This window comes from Epinephelus lanceolatus, chromosome 1 (assembly GCF_041903045.1).
Source record: "Epinephelus lanceolatus isolate andai-2023 chromosome 1, ASM4190304v1, whole genome shotgun sequence".
In the NCBI taxonomy this organism is placed as follows: Eukaryota; Metazoa; Chordata; class Actinopteri; order Perciformes; family Serranidae; genus Epinephelus; species Epinephelus lanceolatus.
In genome coordinates this window covers 3,911,739-3,928,757 of record NC_135734.1, presented here as the reverse complement: position 1 = coordinate 3,928,757, position 17,019 = coordinate 3,911,739, and the positions used below count along the sequence as shown (strand labels likewise).

Genomic DNA, 17,019 nt, shown 5'->3' with positions numbered 1-17,019 from the left:
TATTTAGTATGAAAAAGTGAGAGAACTTTCCAAACTCTAGAAAGTTGAGTCAAGCAAAATACACAGAGGTTTCATAAATATGGAATATGCCTATGCATCCTATGCGCAGTACTTACAGTGGAGATGAAACACTGAAACTTTGACTGTGGTTTGTGTACTTTTTACCTTAAGTAAGAGATGACACTGCAATCAAACTTGATATCTGCCTATATTTGCAAGGAAACTAGGGATGTGTCTAAAATCACTAACTAGTCCACTATATAGCGAGTTCGCCATTTTCTAGTGATGTCTGAATGTATAGACGGAATTATTATACCTTATATAGTATCCCACAGTGTGAAAAGTAGTGTACAACCAATGGTCGTAAACCAAGCAATATATCCCATCATGCATTGTGCCAAAGGAGCGGACGGATGATATGGGATGAATACCAAGACAGGCAAGAGGAGAGAGAGCAACTCACCTGTCACTATACAGCAGCCCAAAACTCAGATTATTGAGGGCATAACAGGAACATGTGTACATAGTCAGCGGGTGAGCTTTTATACCTATTGCAAGAATCAGACCTGTCCGGGTATCTTTTGGCCAGCCTCGCGTTTGTGAGGTGGACTCTGTTTAAGATCTTACATTGCAAAAGGCTGTGTCTAGTGCATATAGAAGAGGTATGTACACGGTCTGGTATATGTTCCCATTGTTCATCTGACACACTGATCCTGAGGTCCCATCCCCAAGTAGCCCTCAGGGTGTCTGGACAGTTTGGGTTTATGTTGGAAATGTGATTATAAATGATCGCTATCAGTCCCTTTTGTCAGTCTTTTGTACTAAGTGATAGAAAGGCATCAATCGTAGAATCTGGGTGGTGGTTAGGGAATTGGGGAAACTGACATCGCACAAAGTGACGAATTTGGAAAAAGCGGAACAGGTGAGTATTTGGAAGAGTGGGTTTTGCAGAGAGATCTGCAAATGAGGTAAAAACACCATCCACATAGGGTTTATTTATAGTCTGCAACCTTTTCTCTGACCAGGTCTGGAACACTGGGTCTGAGCAGGATGGCAGGAAAAGGTGGTTGCAAAGAACTGGGGCTAGACCTGATGGTGTATGCAGGCCAAACTGTCTTCTGAACTGGTTCCAGATTCTCAGAGTATTTGTTACGATTGGATTTATAGTGGCTTGTTTAATTGAAAGAGGTGGTTGGGAACAGGCCACCGACCAAGGTGAAAAGCGTAAGGATAAGACCTCCATCAGGGCCTACTGGGGTTGTTGGCCTGATGTCTCATCTGTATTCCAGAAGAGGAGCTTGCTATTTCCCAGTGGGAATGACGGAAGTTTGGCAAAGCCAGGCCTCCTTTAGATCTTGGAAGTTGAAGAACTGAGCTTATGATGTACACACATTTATACCACCAAAGAAATGAATTCATCAATTGATCCAAAGTGACAAACAAGGATTTATTAATAAATAGTGGAATATGTTGGAAAACATAAAAAAATTGGGGGAACACCACCATTTTCACCAGACTGATTTGCCCAGTTAGGGAGAGGAGAACAGAGGACCATCTAACAAAATTCAGTTTGCCACAATCTAATAAAGGACGATAAATTTCAGCAAAGAGCTCTGTGAAAGAGTTAGTGACAAGGATTTCCAGGTACCTGAATCCGTCTGTGACCTTCTTGAAGGGAAAGAGATCCTGAGGGAGTCTCAGCTCATGAATTATTAGGGAAGCATTCACTTTTTCCAAGGTTAAGTTTATAACCATTTTCTGAAATTTTCGAGAATACTTAGAATTATGGGAACATAGAAGACTGGATTGGAAATATAGAGTAAGAGGTCATCTATATACAATGCAAGTTTGTGGGACAGACCATGACGTGTAATCTTCAAATCTCACCTCACTTTAAAGCCATATCTAGAGCCTATGGCAAGCGCAAACAGTAATTGAGACAGAGGGCAACCCTGATGGGTGCCATGGGACAGAGAAAGTAGGCCAGATTTGATAACACTGATATTAATTGAGGCTACAGGGGAGGCAGAGAGAATGCTGATGGATGCAAAAAAAACAACAACACTGAAACCAAATTTATTAAGTACATAAAACAGGTATCTCCACACCACACGATCAAATGCTTTTTCAGCATTCAGAGCCAGCACAGTTTTGGGCGAATCAGTGGGCGAAGAAAAGATAAATTTGAACAACTGCCTGGTGTTAGAAAATACATGCTTTCCTGAGATGATGCCAGTCTGATCAGGATTGATCAGGACTGGCGTGGCCTTTTAGAGATGACAGGCTAGGACTTTAGCCAATATCTTGAAGTCCACATTCAAAAGGGAAATTGGCTTATAACTACTACACAGGAGTGGATCCATGTTCTTTTTGAGCAACAAAGTGATTGAGTGATTGTGAGGGTCTTAAGGACAGAGGGATGTTGTATGCTGTAAAGCCCTGTGAGGCAAATTGTGATTTGTGATATTGGGCTTTATAAATAAAATTGAATTGAATTGAATTGAAGCCTCTGAAAAAGTGGGTGGCAAGTGGCCCTTTAATGAAGCATTTTGAAAACCCTAACCAGTATTGAGGCGAGTACAAAAAAAAGAAGAAGAAAAAGTTTAATAAATTCTATGGTAAAACCATCAGGCCTGGGTGACTTGTTACTTTGTAGAGTTTTATGGCTCCTATACTTCAAGAGTGGTTACGGGCATGCTCATACCATCAGCAACAGTCTTGTCCATTTGTAGGTATACCAGCAGGTCAGGAGAACTAGGGCTGTCCCAGTTATGTAGGGAAAACACAGAGGAGTAAAGTTTGGTTGCCAATTTCTGTAGGGTCAGTTACAATGCTGCCTGAAGGAGACTTTATACTAGGAATAAGTTTAGAGGCACTAGCCACACACGCCCAATAATTCAACAGTTTGCCCGCCTTGTCTCCCTGCTCGAAAACAGAAAATGCAATGTAATATACGAAATACCATGCAAATCATGCAAGAAAACATACATTGGAGAAACAGGAAGATCATTCAATACAAGGAAAAAAGAACATCAAAAAGAATGCCAGAAAGAGACAGCTGGGAGTTTCACAAGGACACAAAAAGACAAAGTAGAACAGGAAAACTTAAAATCAGCCATCACAGATCACTGCAGGAGAAATAACCACATTATGGACTGGGACAAGGGCCAAATAATCACATCAGAGACCAATAAATTCAAATGTTGGATAAAAGAGGCAATCGAAATCAGGAAGCGGGCGAGCGGCACCATCAACCGGGACGAAGGGGCGTACACCCTCTTGCACACCTGGGATTCCCTCCTCCAGAGACCATCCAAAGGCAGGGGGTGTGGCAGGCCCGACAGATTCTAATAGGTCTGTTGGGCCGGCCAGCTGATAAATGACACGTCAGATGACACTTCTGAGGAAGACTGGAGTCACAGTCAAAACTGTCAAGCAGGTAAAAGAAACATCTCCAACACTTTTTTGTCTGAAGATAAGAAAATATTGGACAAGGTCAATCTTAGCTTCAAGGACAGAGATGGTCTTCTTAAATTCTGAGGAAAAATCTGCTTTGTAGCTCTCCAGCAAGCTGGCTAGCGTGGCCATGCTAACACTGCTAGCTGTATCCTCCCTAGACGCGGGGTCCCTTTTGCTTTGTTTTGCAGGTTTAGATGACATTTCTTTAGAGTTTGGAGATTTACGATGTTGTTGAAAAAGTCAGAGAGTTAAATATGGACTTTGACAAGAGAGAGTTTAAAGAATGGGAGCGGAGGGTAAATGCTTCTACTCTTTATCCGCCATCTTGGAATCTCAGTATTCCTCAGTCATTTTTCATTTCCCTGCCTGCCATAAAAGTTGACAACACCACGCTGGAGAATGTGGACTACTTCCCTTACCTTGGCAGCCTTCTCTCCTCCAGAGCTGACATACACTCTGAAGTTAACCATCATCTGAGCTGTGCCAGTGTGGATCATATGCCAGACTCCGGACCAGAGTCTTTGACGACCAAGACCTGAGGACCCAAACAAAGGTCCTGGTTTACAAAAGCCGTAATCCTCCCCACCCTGCTGTATGGAGCTGAAACTTGGACCACATACAGTAGACACCTGAAAGTGCTGGAACAATTCCACCAAAGAGCCTTACGTAAAATCCTAAGAACCAACTGGGAGGACAGACGTACCAACATCAGCATCCTGGAAGAAACAAACCAGTAGATGCCCAGTATCACAACCATCATAATGCAATACCAACTGCGATGGACAGGCCACGTCATCCGCATGCCAAGCAATCGCCTGCCAAAGCAGATTCTGTACTCCCAGTTAAAGTAAGGACAGCGGGCCCCTGGTGGGCCAAAGAAGCGCTGTAAAGACAACATCAAGAGCACCCTGAAAAAGTTCAACATCACATCAGCCAACTGGGAGGACCTTGCTCTGCACAGGCACAACTGGAGGAAGGCAGTGCAAGAGGGGGCAGTACAGTACGAATCTGAACTCCGCCGTGCCGCACCACTCACCACCTCTACTTTCCCTTGCCCACACTGCACCAAGATATGTGGATCACGGATTGGCCTCTACAGCCATCTGAAGACCCACAAGTAGACAGCCCTATGAAGAGGACAGTCATACTCGCTTCGAGTGATCGCCGATGATGACTTAAGTAAAGGATCTGAATACTTCCTCCACCACTGCTGCTGACACAGCCATTTACAGCATCACTAATGTTTTGCCATTGCCAGTTTTTGATTTTCCTGTAAAACTCCTACTGACACTTTGGAACCATATTTACTGTGTTAAAGTTTATTAAACAGTACATCAATTTCACTACTGCGGAAGTTCTTCTTCTTCTTCTCCCAGCCATGTTTTTTTGGTGGCATCTCTCCATTCTTGGGCATATGTCAGAGTCTTTGCACACAACACAACACCTGCCCTTATATGATGTCTCGGCTATTAGGTGACTTATGATAAAGTGGGATTCATCATTGAGCAAACCTGGGTAAGAGCAGATTTAGATGGTTCAGAACATTTGTTGCATCTGGAGGTGACTTCTCTTATTTTTCTCTTGGCAGAAAATTAAGTGAAAACATAAGAGAAATGTAAGAGAATGTTTCTGCATCAGGCCCATTGTCACTTATTTGTTCATGACTAAATGTTATACAGAAGGTGAATTCCAACAATTTTACTCATCAAAGCGTTTCTCCAGGTGTTGAGAGGTTCAACTACATATGTGAAAAAAGTTGGATTAAGATTTTTGTGGTGCCAGAGAGCCATGTGAGGTCTGATAAATTGTGTGAAAACAAGAGACTACTAACATATTATACCTAGATCACTGACTGAACTGTGAGCAGTCAAGTTGCATCATGGGTAATTTAGGTGTCACGTTTTGACAAGGTAGAAAAAAACCCCATTGAATTAAAAATATGACATTTCTGGTTCTTTTGGATCAATTTTGATAGTGAGCTTGACAATGATAAGGGAGTGCTTAATCAGTGGAGTCCTTGTTTAAGAATTGAAGAGAAAAATTCAGGAACTCTTTTTTTGTGTAGAAGAATAATGTTTTGTTTTCCTGTCCTGTTAATTCTCTCACAACCCTTTAAATTTATCTTCTGACAACCTCAAGTGAACACACAGGCAAACACACACTGATATTAACACTTTCCCTGCCAGAGTATTATTTTTGATCATATTCACTAATCTCTCAAGACCCACATAATAATTAGTTCTATCAATACCTTAACAGAATATACACAGAACTAAAGAAGGGACCTCATATTTTTTAACACAATAAACCATTTTAATCTATCTTATTCCATTTCTTTATTATCACCACTTGAATTTGTGCATTTTCATTAAAAAAACAAAACAACAACAACATTTCGGACAAAAAGCTGAGAATAATGCATTTTTGTCGAAGACAGTCATTTTCAAGTATGAAATCAATTTATATGTACTTTTTTGTTTTTTGAATTGTATAAATGAAAATAGTAATAATAATAATAATAATAATAATAATAAAATTGTAATAATAATGGAAGTAATATTCTCTTTGAGGTACAGCAGAACACGTCACATTCAGTGATTGTGCAGTCTTCTGTTGTCTCCCTCTTCTGTGGTCGTCTTATTTGTGTATCACTGTCACTGTCATGGAGATCCCGTTTCGTCCCACCAAACTTGTTTGCTTCTTCATCCTAATCAGATTCAGAATAGATCAAAACTGGAATTGTCAGAGTCTGAGTCCATCAACATCCACATGGCTTGCGCAACCATAAGCTTTGCAATTTACAAGCTGCAGAATCTTCTTCTGGTTTCCGGTGGATCTTCTTTGTTTGTGGACACAGCAGTGCTGTTCTATTTCACATTAATAATTATAATAATATAATAATACATCAGATTTATATAGCACTTTTCAGGACATCAAATTGAATTTAAAATCCTACTGTTAACTTATAAAGGTCTAAATGGTCAAGCTCTGTCATATCTTAGAGAGCTCATAGTGCCATATTATCCCACCAGAACACTGCGCTCTGAGAACGCAGAGTTACTCGTGGTCCCTAAAGTCTCCAAAAGTAGATCAGGAGCCAGAACCTTCAGCTTTCAGGCTCCTCTCCTGTGGAATCATCTTCCTGTTACGGTCCGGGAGACAGACATCATCTCCACATTTAAGACTAGACTTAAGACTTTCCTCTTTGATAAAGCTTATAGTTAGGGCTGGCTCAGGCTTGCCTTGTACCAGCCCCTAGTTAGGCTGACTTAGGCCTAGTCTGCTGGAGGACCCCCTATAATACACCGGGCACCTTCTCTCCTTCTCTCTCTCTCTCCCTCTCTCTCTCTCTCTCGTGTCCTATTACTGCATCTTGCTAACTCGGCCATTCTGGATGTCACTAACTCGGCTTCTTCTCCGGAGCCTTTGTGCTCCACTGTCTCCCAGGTTAACTCGTATTGCAGCGGTGCCTGGATAGTGTGACGTGTGTGGTTGTGCTGCTGCCGTGGTCCTGCCAGATGCCTCCTGCTGCTGCTGTTATCATTAGTCATACTTCTACTGTTATTATACACATATGATTATTGTCACATATGTATACTATCAGATATTAATATATACTTTCAACATATTGTACCACAGTAGCCAGAACTATAATTATAATATTATTACTTTCATTAATGTTGTTGTAAGCTATTGTCATTACTGTCTGTCCTGCATCTCTCTCTTTCTCCGTCTCTCTCTCTCTCTTTCTGTCTCATTGTGTCATACGGATTACTGCTAATTCATTATGCTGATCTGTTCTGTACGACATCTATTGCACGTGTGTCCGTCCTGGAAGAGGGATCCCTCCTCAGTTGCTCTTCCTGAGGTTTCTACTGTTTTTTTTCCCCCGTTAAAGGTTTTTTTTGGGGGGGAGTTTTTCCTTATCTGTTGTGAGGATCCTAAGGACAGAGGGATGTCGTATGCTGTAAAGCCCTGTGAGGCAAATTGTGATTTGTGATATTGGGCTTTATAAATAAAATTGATTGATTGATTAATCAAAGACGCTTTACAGTGCTGAAAAATAACAATGATAATAAAATAAAAATGAAAAATAAGTAAAAAAAAAGGTTGTGTAAGAGTGCCCCCTATCTTGCCAGAATATCTTGCAATGGCGGGGAAGTGTTGTATCATAAATGACCAAAAATCTTGTCAAAGGCGGGGAAAGTGTTAATGATATATCCTATTTTATATTTATTGTCATTGTCAGACACAGATTGCTAACACTGTCATGGTGACCTCAAGTGTGAAGCCCCTCTCCTGTTCTCCCAGGTGCGAGGAGTTGGCCCTCTGAGCAGACGAGGCTTCTACCTGGCTTTCCAGGACATTGGCGCCTGCATTGCCCTCACCTCTGTGCGGGTGTACTACAAACGCTGTGTGGGTGTCAGCCGTAACCTGGCGGTGTTCACTGATGTGGTGACAGGTGCCGACTCGTCCTCTCTGGTGGAGGTCAGGGGTCAGTGTGTGGATCACGCAGAGGAGAGGGACACACCCAAGATGTACTGCAGCGCTGAAGGGGAGTGGCTGGTGCCCATCGGGAGGTGTGTGTGCTCGGCTGGATTCGAGGAACACAGAGACTCCTGTGTGGGTAAGTTGACTCAGCATTCTCTCATACCTGACATGGTGCAGTTATAATGGACAGGTGTGTTTATTGGTTTGTTTTGTTTAAACTGGGGTGAGCACTGTCATTTTAACTGGTGCTGAACAAGGAACACCAATTCAAACAAATTCAGGTGTGTTTTTTTTCTGATGGGGTGGCTGTGGCCCAGAAGGTAGAGTGGATTGTCCACTAAATGGAAGATTGGTGGTTCAATCCCTGGCTCCTCCAGTCTGCATGTCAAAGTATCCTTTGAGCAAGCTACTGAACCTCAAATTGCTCCTGCTATCTGTTCCCTCAGTGTGTGAGTGTCTTAAAAACTGTGCAGCAGGTGGCATCTTATATGGTAGCCGCAGCCACCACTGTGTGAATGGGCGAATGTGACTTGTAGTGTAAAAAGCGCTTTGAGTGGTTAGAAGACTAGAAAGGCACAATACAAGATCAGGTCCATTTACCAAAATAAGACCAATCATTATGTGATGGCACATACATTTTAGCTTAAATTCAAAAGCTGAGCATCAAGGCTAGTATACTCAATGGCTAGTATACTCATTCCATGTTCCATTAGGAGGCTGATTTCCTAAGTGATTTATATATGAACTATTTATAAAATCTCTAGGTAATTTTACGTAATCATTTATTAATCATGGGTAGGGGATTTCCCTGGTCTAGAAAAGGGAGTTCAAACAGAAGCGCGTTGTACTTGTGTCCTACTTAATGTATTTTGGTAGTTCCTCATTAGAAAATTAATGAAATGTGGTAACAAGGCAGTAATATAGGCTACCCACCCCTTCACCAGTACAAAGCCCCCTTCTTTGTACCCTGTTTCTGGCTGTTTATGAATTATAAGTTGTAGTCTCGACTAAAGCTGGGGACAGATCTGAGAACAATTAATTCTCCTCTTCATCAAAATATAACAATAAAGATGAGTAGAAAGGAAGAAGAGAAGAGAAAGAAACTGAGGATAAACGTAGAGTTAGGATCAGATGGTGAACAGAGTGACGAGGTTAACACTAGTCTGACTCACAGGATGCAGGCTTTTTTCAAAACGTTCTCACTCCCAACTCGTCAAATACGGCAGCTTAGTAAGTGGTCCTACACTTCAGTAGCACATACAGCGAGCAGCAGCAGCGACCCACCATCTGTCTGACACTGGCACAGTGTGAGGAGAGAAACAGAGTGCTGTTGGTTTTACACAGGACACATACAGTGGTCTCCAGGGTGAAAGTCCTATGTTTGTCCCATCCACCACCTCTCCTTCCTGCTCTGCTCAGACTTTCTTACTCTTCATACTACATCATTGTCATGGACAGGTTTATATTGGAGTTAGGTGCTATGCGTGCTGGAATCAGTTGCTCATGGCCAATGATCAAGTTGCCGTGTTTGACTCCCTGGGAATGAAAACAGGCAGCTATCTTTTGCAACATTATGGTTTTTGTATCAGAAATGGTTAAAATGGTCTTGTCTGCTGCATTTTCTGCATTAAATTATTTACTACTGGTATTAATACTCCACATACCTGCCAACATGTTGGCCCTCATTTATCAATCTAACGTACAAACCAGCACAGATCTGAGTGCAGAAATCATCTAACCGTAGGGTTCACGTGCGATTCATGAAATGTTTTTATTTCAACAATCACAGAATGATTGCGCATTTCTTAATATGGCTGTTGAAAACAATCATCATCTAAATATACCACCTCAATATATTCTGGCTTTAGAGGCCTCGCTCCTGAAGTTTATAACATGGAGAGGCTTAATACAGCCAACAAGAGGAACTTCTCTGAGCTAGAAGTAAAAACACTGATGTTCCAGTTTCAATTTGGCAGCCTGAAAAGTGCCATCAAAGAAAGTTGGAAAAATGCACTATGGGAAGAAATCACTGCTGCGGTCAACAGCGCTGCAGTGGACAGTCCAACCTGATCTCACAGAAATACGTGAAATGACCACGACCTCTTAACACCGCATCCCGTGGTGGCAGCACGTAATGGGTTGCGGATGGCTCCATGTGATGGTGTTTCCTCTGTGGTGCTCAGCCTTATTTTTTTCTTCTTATTTATTTATTTATTAGTGGCGTTTGGATTCGGTTAAGGTGGACGGATGGCAATTTGAAATGGAATGAAGCCCACAGACGGCAGACAGTAGCTACAAAACAGTAGTGGAACGCACCCCATCCGCCCACAGCACAATGCTCTTAAAGCCCTACGCTATCAAAAGCTGGCAAATACATTTATTTTATTTTATGGCCTTGACATTATCCTGTCATATTGCTGAGTTATCAAGGACACTTTCGTGTTTTGTGTGTATACAGGAATGTTAAAGATATCACTGAGGAAAATGAGGTTGACATGACGTTATCGAATCAGGGAATTTGTGTGTCCACAACGGAAAAGGATCCTAATTGACTTTACATTGGCATTGTTTTCGTGGTACCGGCACGTAATTTTAACCCATTACATGCTCCCACCACGGAATGCAGTGTTAAGAGGTCGTGATCATTTCACGTGAGGTCAGGTTGGGACAGTCAGACTTAAGCTTAGGTTGGAATATTTAATTTACGCATCCATGAAATGTACCAACCTATAGCCTACATATATTATTAATATTTCCCTATGTAGTAAAATTTACATTGTTATAATAGCAACATGTTCTCACTTCCAACTTCTCACATATCTCCATTTGTTCAGTGGACCTTCAAGACAATATGTGTGATGTGTCCTGGGTGTGTCTGTTGTTGATGTTCTGGGACGCTATATCAATTTACATGCATTGCATCTTTTTCAAATACACTTCTGTTTTCACATGAAATGTATAGTTTTGGCTCGTTAGATTTATACAGTCATTTTCAAAATACACTTGCAGTGTCAATTAAACACTGTGCATTTATATGTATTTCATTGTGCAACAAAGGCACGTGGTCAAGTTAAGAAACCAAGCTCCTGGGTAAAAGTCATTGGACCCATCCACTGCCCCATCCAACAACCCGAAAAGGACTTTCCAGTTCCTTAAATTGTATTGTCTGGTGGTGTTATAAACTTATCCTGCCGACGCCGAATCATTCTGCCACAAAAGGCTGGCTGTTTTTTATTGGTATCTGACGTGGAAATCAATGACCAAGCCACGGTATTTGACAACTTTGGAATGAGACCAGGTTGGCTATGGTTTGTCAGTCTTCAAAAAAAAAAAAAAATCTGGTAAATCAGAGCCGGACACCAATGGTGTTCATCCTTTGGTCCGGCTGGAGCCAGTCCCACAGAGCCAGGCAACTGCCATCTGTGATAGAGAGCTCACATAGAGGAGGCATTTACAACTTTCATTTACTTTTTCATAGGGTACAAATTTTAAGTGATTAATATCTGGCTGCAAATATTTAGATGTCAATCAGAAAATGTTATAATAACAATTTTCCAATTCATCCAGATTTTCTGCTGCATGGCCATTCCGCACTGACTCAAAGTAGAGTACACTAACTGAGACCTGACTGCATGGAAATGACAGTATGCCTGGTTCTCTGTCGTATCTTCTTCTCTGTCGTATCTTCTTCATATATGCGGGCAAATATTTTTATCAGGTACCTAAAATAATCATAATGAAATGTGCTTTGTATTTGGGGAAAGGAAAGAAGTCTAACCTGAGTCTAAATAAAATGTTGCTGTGAATGAAATGGGGCTTAACATTCAGCTTTTCAAAAAATATCAATACAGTCATTTTGGAAAGGTATTATTCTTTATCAACGTACAAATCATACAATTAACAGAAAAAAATACCATGGCTGGGACAGTTCTAATATAAACATCATTGTATTGCCACTTTGAGGTGGTTGGAAGAAGACTTTAAGCCAACATCAGCGATCACATCAGAGTTTCAGGCATCAATAACACAGTTTTCAACACGAAAAAACTTTTAGGGTTGGATTTATCATTATAGATTTCTTTTACAGCATCTTCCAAAATACACTGCAATTCAAGGTTGGATTACAAAGCTAAGAAAGGGATAACGGAAGATAGCTTCTGGGCAAAAATAAGTGTGTTTCTCACATGCAGTGTTTCAGAGATGTTTAATGCTAGTAATGTTATTATAACCAAAATAATCACAGATATCGCCACAGCCCCATGGCGGTATTGTGACGTCACAAAATGAGAAAGCTGAAGAAAACAAAACAAAAACAAAAAAAGGCAAACAGGCTATAATAGCTCATAAGGCAAATTATATTATATCTATTCAGAGAGATGTGCATATCCTAATAATTTGTTTTCAACACTACCATAGTTAACCCCAAACATATTCACAACATTTAGTCAACATCTGACCTGACAGGCAGAAAGGAGAGAGCCTAACTGATACCAGCACTGTCCTTTGAACTAGTTCCCTGTCACTCTATATGACTTCATACTGCATCTCTAGGTTTTGTGTAAAAAATTATGCGTGAACACTTACCAGTCCTGAAGTAAAAGGCAGCAATGAATCAATCTTTTCTTTGAACCAAGAGAAACAAATTCCAAGACTGGCATATTCTGCTGAGGATGCTGGAAATAATATTGGTTCCTTTTGCCTCAATTGGTGGATCTGCTGAAGTGTCTCTAGAATGTAAAAAGCCTTCAAAGCAACCAGTGTTTGGAACGTTACTTTAAAAAAGTAATTAGTTGTAGTTACTTGTTACTTTTCCCAAAAAGTAACTGAGTTAGTAACTGAGTTACTGCACTATAAAAGTAACTAATTACCTGGAAAAGTAACTATAGCGTTACTTTTTTATCAAATATTCAAATATGTCAAATTGCTTGGACGCCCCCCCACCCCCCCAATGGAACTGTATGTAATGATGATGTTAAATGAATGAAATTGAAATAATAATAATAAATAAATAATGATAGAATAAATCATTATTATGAAATGTACTCTTATCTACGCTACAACACTATCATGCCTTTAAGTAACACATTAGACAGACTTTACAAAAAAACAAGCCCAAAGTCGCAGTTAATAAGCAGACCTGACAATCCTGCTTGTGTGCTTGTGAATACCTGCCCTACTCTGCCTCTGATTGGTTTATGATGAAGTTTTACTCTCCCTAAGCCAATCATCATCACTTATGCAGTTGTCTCTCCCTTCCCCCTCACCTGCCCTCACCAAAGAAGAAACAACTTTAGAGCTCCAAGCCAGTACTTTATCAATACGCGAGTCGCGAGGCTAACAGTAAAGTGTTAAAGACAAACTAAAATGAAAGCTGTCTGTATGTAGGCTAACACTTTATCTGCACATGTACCTGAGACAGTGACCTCAGGAGGGACAGAGAGCAGGATGAATGACTGATACTGATGTTTGTCTTCATGCTGAGATAACGTGACTTTCTTCACTCAATATTGTGATGTCAGGAGGAATGTTTATATTCCACTGAGATATTATTGGGTTTTAAATGAGGTAAGGTGTGTGCGTGTGTGTGTGTGTGTGTGTGTGTGTGGAGGAGAGGAGAGAGGGAGGAGAGGAGAGGTAGAGAGATAGTGTGTGTTAGATACTGTTAATGTCACTTATTATGCTTCTGTGCATTGACAGCTCTTTTTTAGTCTGTTTCTGCATCATGTTGAGGAAGGCCATGCCTGTATATATGAATATATATATATATATATATATATATATATATATATATATATATATATATATATATATATATATGTACAGTACAGGCCAAAAGTTTGGACACACCTTCTCATTCAATGCGTTTTCTTTATTTTCATGACTATTTACATTGTAGATTCTCACTGAAGGCATCAGAACTATGAATGAACACATGTGGAGTTATGTACTTAACAAAAAAAGGTGAAATAACTGAACAACATGTTTTATATTCTAGTTTCTTCAAAATAGCCACCCTTTGCTCTGATTACTGCTTTGCACACTCTTGGCATTCTCTCCATGAGCTTCAAGAGGTAGTCACCTGAAATGGTTTCCACTTCACAGGTGTGCCTTATCAGGGTTAATTAGTGGAATTTCTTGCTTTATCAATGGGGTTGGGACCATCAGTTGTGTTGTGCAGAAGTCAGGTTAATACACAGCCGACAGCCCTATTGGACAACTGTTAAAATTCATATTATGGCAAGAACCAATCAGCTAACTAAAGAAAAACGAGTGGCCATCATTACTTTAAGAAATGAAGGTCAGTCAGTCCGGAAAATTGCAAAAACTTTAAATGTGTCCCCAAGTGGAGTCGCAAAAACCATCAAGCGCTACAACGAAACTGGCACACATGAGGACCGACCCAGGAAAGGAAGACCAAGAGTCACCTCTGCTTCTGAGGATAAGTTCATCCGAGTCACCAGCCTCAGAAATCGCAAGTTAACAGCAGCTCAGATCAGAGACCAGATGAATGCCACACAGGGTTCTAGCAGCAGACCCATCTCTAGAGCAACTGTTAAGAGGAGACTGCGCCAATCAGGCCTTCATGGTCAAATAGCTGCTAGGAAACCACTGCTAAGGAGAGGCAACAAGCAGAAGAGATTTGTTTGGGCCAAGAAACACAAGGAATGGACATTAGACCAGTGGAAATCTGTGCTTTGGTCTGATGAGTCCAGATTTGAGATCTTTGGTTCCAACCGCCGTGTCTTTGTGAGACGCAGAAAAGGTGAACGGATGGATTCCACATGCCTGGTTCCCACTGTGAAGCATGGAGGAGGAGGTGTGATGGTGTGGGGGTGTTTTGCTGGTGACACTGTTGGGGATTTATTCAAAATTGAAGGCACACTGAACCAGCATGGCTACCACAGCATCCTGCAGCGACATGCCATCCCATCCGGTTTGCGTTTAGTTGGATGATCATTTATTTTTCAACAGGACAATGACCCCAAACACACCTCCAGGCTGTGTAAGGGCTATTTGACCAAGAAGGAGAGTGATGGAGTGCTGCGGCAGATGACCTGGCCTCCACAGTCACCGGACCTGAACCCAGTGGAGATGGTTTGGGGTGAGCTGGACCGCAGAGTGAAGGCAAAGGGGCCAACAAGTGCTAAACACCTCTGGGAACTCCTTCAAGACTGTTGGAAAACCATTTCAGGTGACTACCTCTTGAAGCTCATGGAGAGAATGCCAAGAGTGTGCAAAGCAGTAATCAGAGCAAAGGCTGGCTATTTTGAAGAAACTAGAATATAAAACATGTTTTCGGTTATTTCACCTTTTTTTGTTAAGTACATAACTCCACATGTGTTCATTCATAGTTCTGATGCCTTCAGTGAGAATCTACAATGTAAATAGTCATGAAAATAAAGAAAACGCATTGAATGAGAAAGTGTCCAAACTTTTGGCCTGCACTGTATGCAAAAAAAAAGTGGACGCTCGCTGCTAAAAATGTGGCCCATCGACATGATCTGGTTTTGAAATGCGGCCCAGTTGAAATAGTAATTGAACAGCCCTGCTGTAGTTTGTTTGTTTGTTAGCTATCTAACAACACATCAAAAATAACTGTAAGCCAGTCTTGTTCAGTGAATCAGTTTATCATGTACACTCAAAAAATATTTAGGCCTTATATTTAAGATTGTTTGCTTATAAATACATACACCTGGTTGTTCTATATTTAAAACACATTGGGTTTATTAGTGCTATTAAATAAATCACATTATAACTTATTATACTCAGTATTATTACTTGAGCGTGTTTTATTTACTCATTTCACAGATAGTTATATATCGTTAGTCCTTAAATTAAATTCATTATGCACGTGGACTTAAAATCATTGTTTTATTTTATGGCCTTGCTGCCCTGACTTTTGGCCTTTGTGCCCTCAAAAAATTGACAGCACAAAAGGCCAAGTGGCCTTGCCCCTAAAATGACAAAATTCCAGGCCTGGGGTAGACAGTAACTTCTTTGATTATTCGTTACTGAATAAAGTAGTGCCGTTAGTAACGCCGTTTATTTATAACGCCGTTATTCCCATCACTGGAAGCAACACATGAATATGGAAAGGTTCTAACCTTTCTAGTGAATCAAAAAGACTGTTTGAAGTTCTGGCTGTGGATCCTGTAAAAAGTTCAAGGTCTGGTCAAAAGCTCCTCTGAGGTCAAACACTTTTTTCAAGTAGGTAAATAGTGAGAAAATAGCTGTGTGTCTGTTTTAGCTGCAGTTTGTGCTCTCATTCAGCTGCTGAGGACGAATAATAAGCACCATGTTTTAGATGCAAATACTATTGATTCTCTCTGGTTTTCCTCTTTTGAAAACACATTGTTTGATTTTTTCTTTTTTGATTTTTCACAAGGTTTTGATAGGTTGACCTCATGTGGAGACCTGTGCATATTTCAGGTTGCCATGGGTTACAGTAATTAAAACCTATTAATCACAGAGCGATGGATAATTAAACGCTAAAAGCAGTTTGTCAGCTCAACGAGCCGAAGGAGACACACAACACCAGTTCGCTTGCATCCCCCCCCTCCTTCTCCTCCTCCTCCCAACATCTACACACACACAAACACACACGCGTGCACGCACACACACAAACACACACACACACACACACACACACACGCATGTTATCATCCTTTTACATACACACAAATTTCTGTTGTGTTTTACCAGTCTGAGGCCAGGCCACCCTTTTGGCTCAACACAGTGAGAGCTCCTTGTCAAAATGTGTTTAAAAGCACAGATCGTGGCGTGTATGTGTGTGTGTGTGTTTGTGTGTGTGTGTGTGTGTGCGTGTGTGTGTCCAGTTCAGACGGCCACTTTCTATAATTAGTTGCAGCCAATTTGTATCAGCACAGAAATGCAAAACACAGCCCCTAAAGAAAGCAGAGAAAAGGCTGGAGGGAAAAACACCTCCAGTCTTGTTTTGTTTATGGAACTGATTTTACCCACATTTCAGCTCTGATTTGAATGCAACACACTGATGTAAGTTATCTGAGGTAATACAGATATGATCTTTTATGGACGGAAAAGCATAAA

General features: G+C 40.9%; 1 protein-coding gene across 5 annotated transcripts in view; it reads left to right on the top strand.

Annotated features, from left to right (window-relative positions):
• epha8 (eph receptor A8) overlaps positions 1-17,019 on the top strand; it is a 343,102-nt gene that overhangs the window by 170,947 nt on the left and 155,136 nt on the right. For all 5 annotated transcript variants that reach the window (XM_033632678.2, XM_078169183.1, XM_033632677.2 and 2 more), the window contains exon 6: positions 7,771-8,086. In XM_033632678.2, coding sequence (XP_033488569.2) covers positions 7,771-8,086 — 316 coding nt within the window. The remainder of the gene's footprint in view (positions 1-7,770; positions 8,087-17,019) is intronic.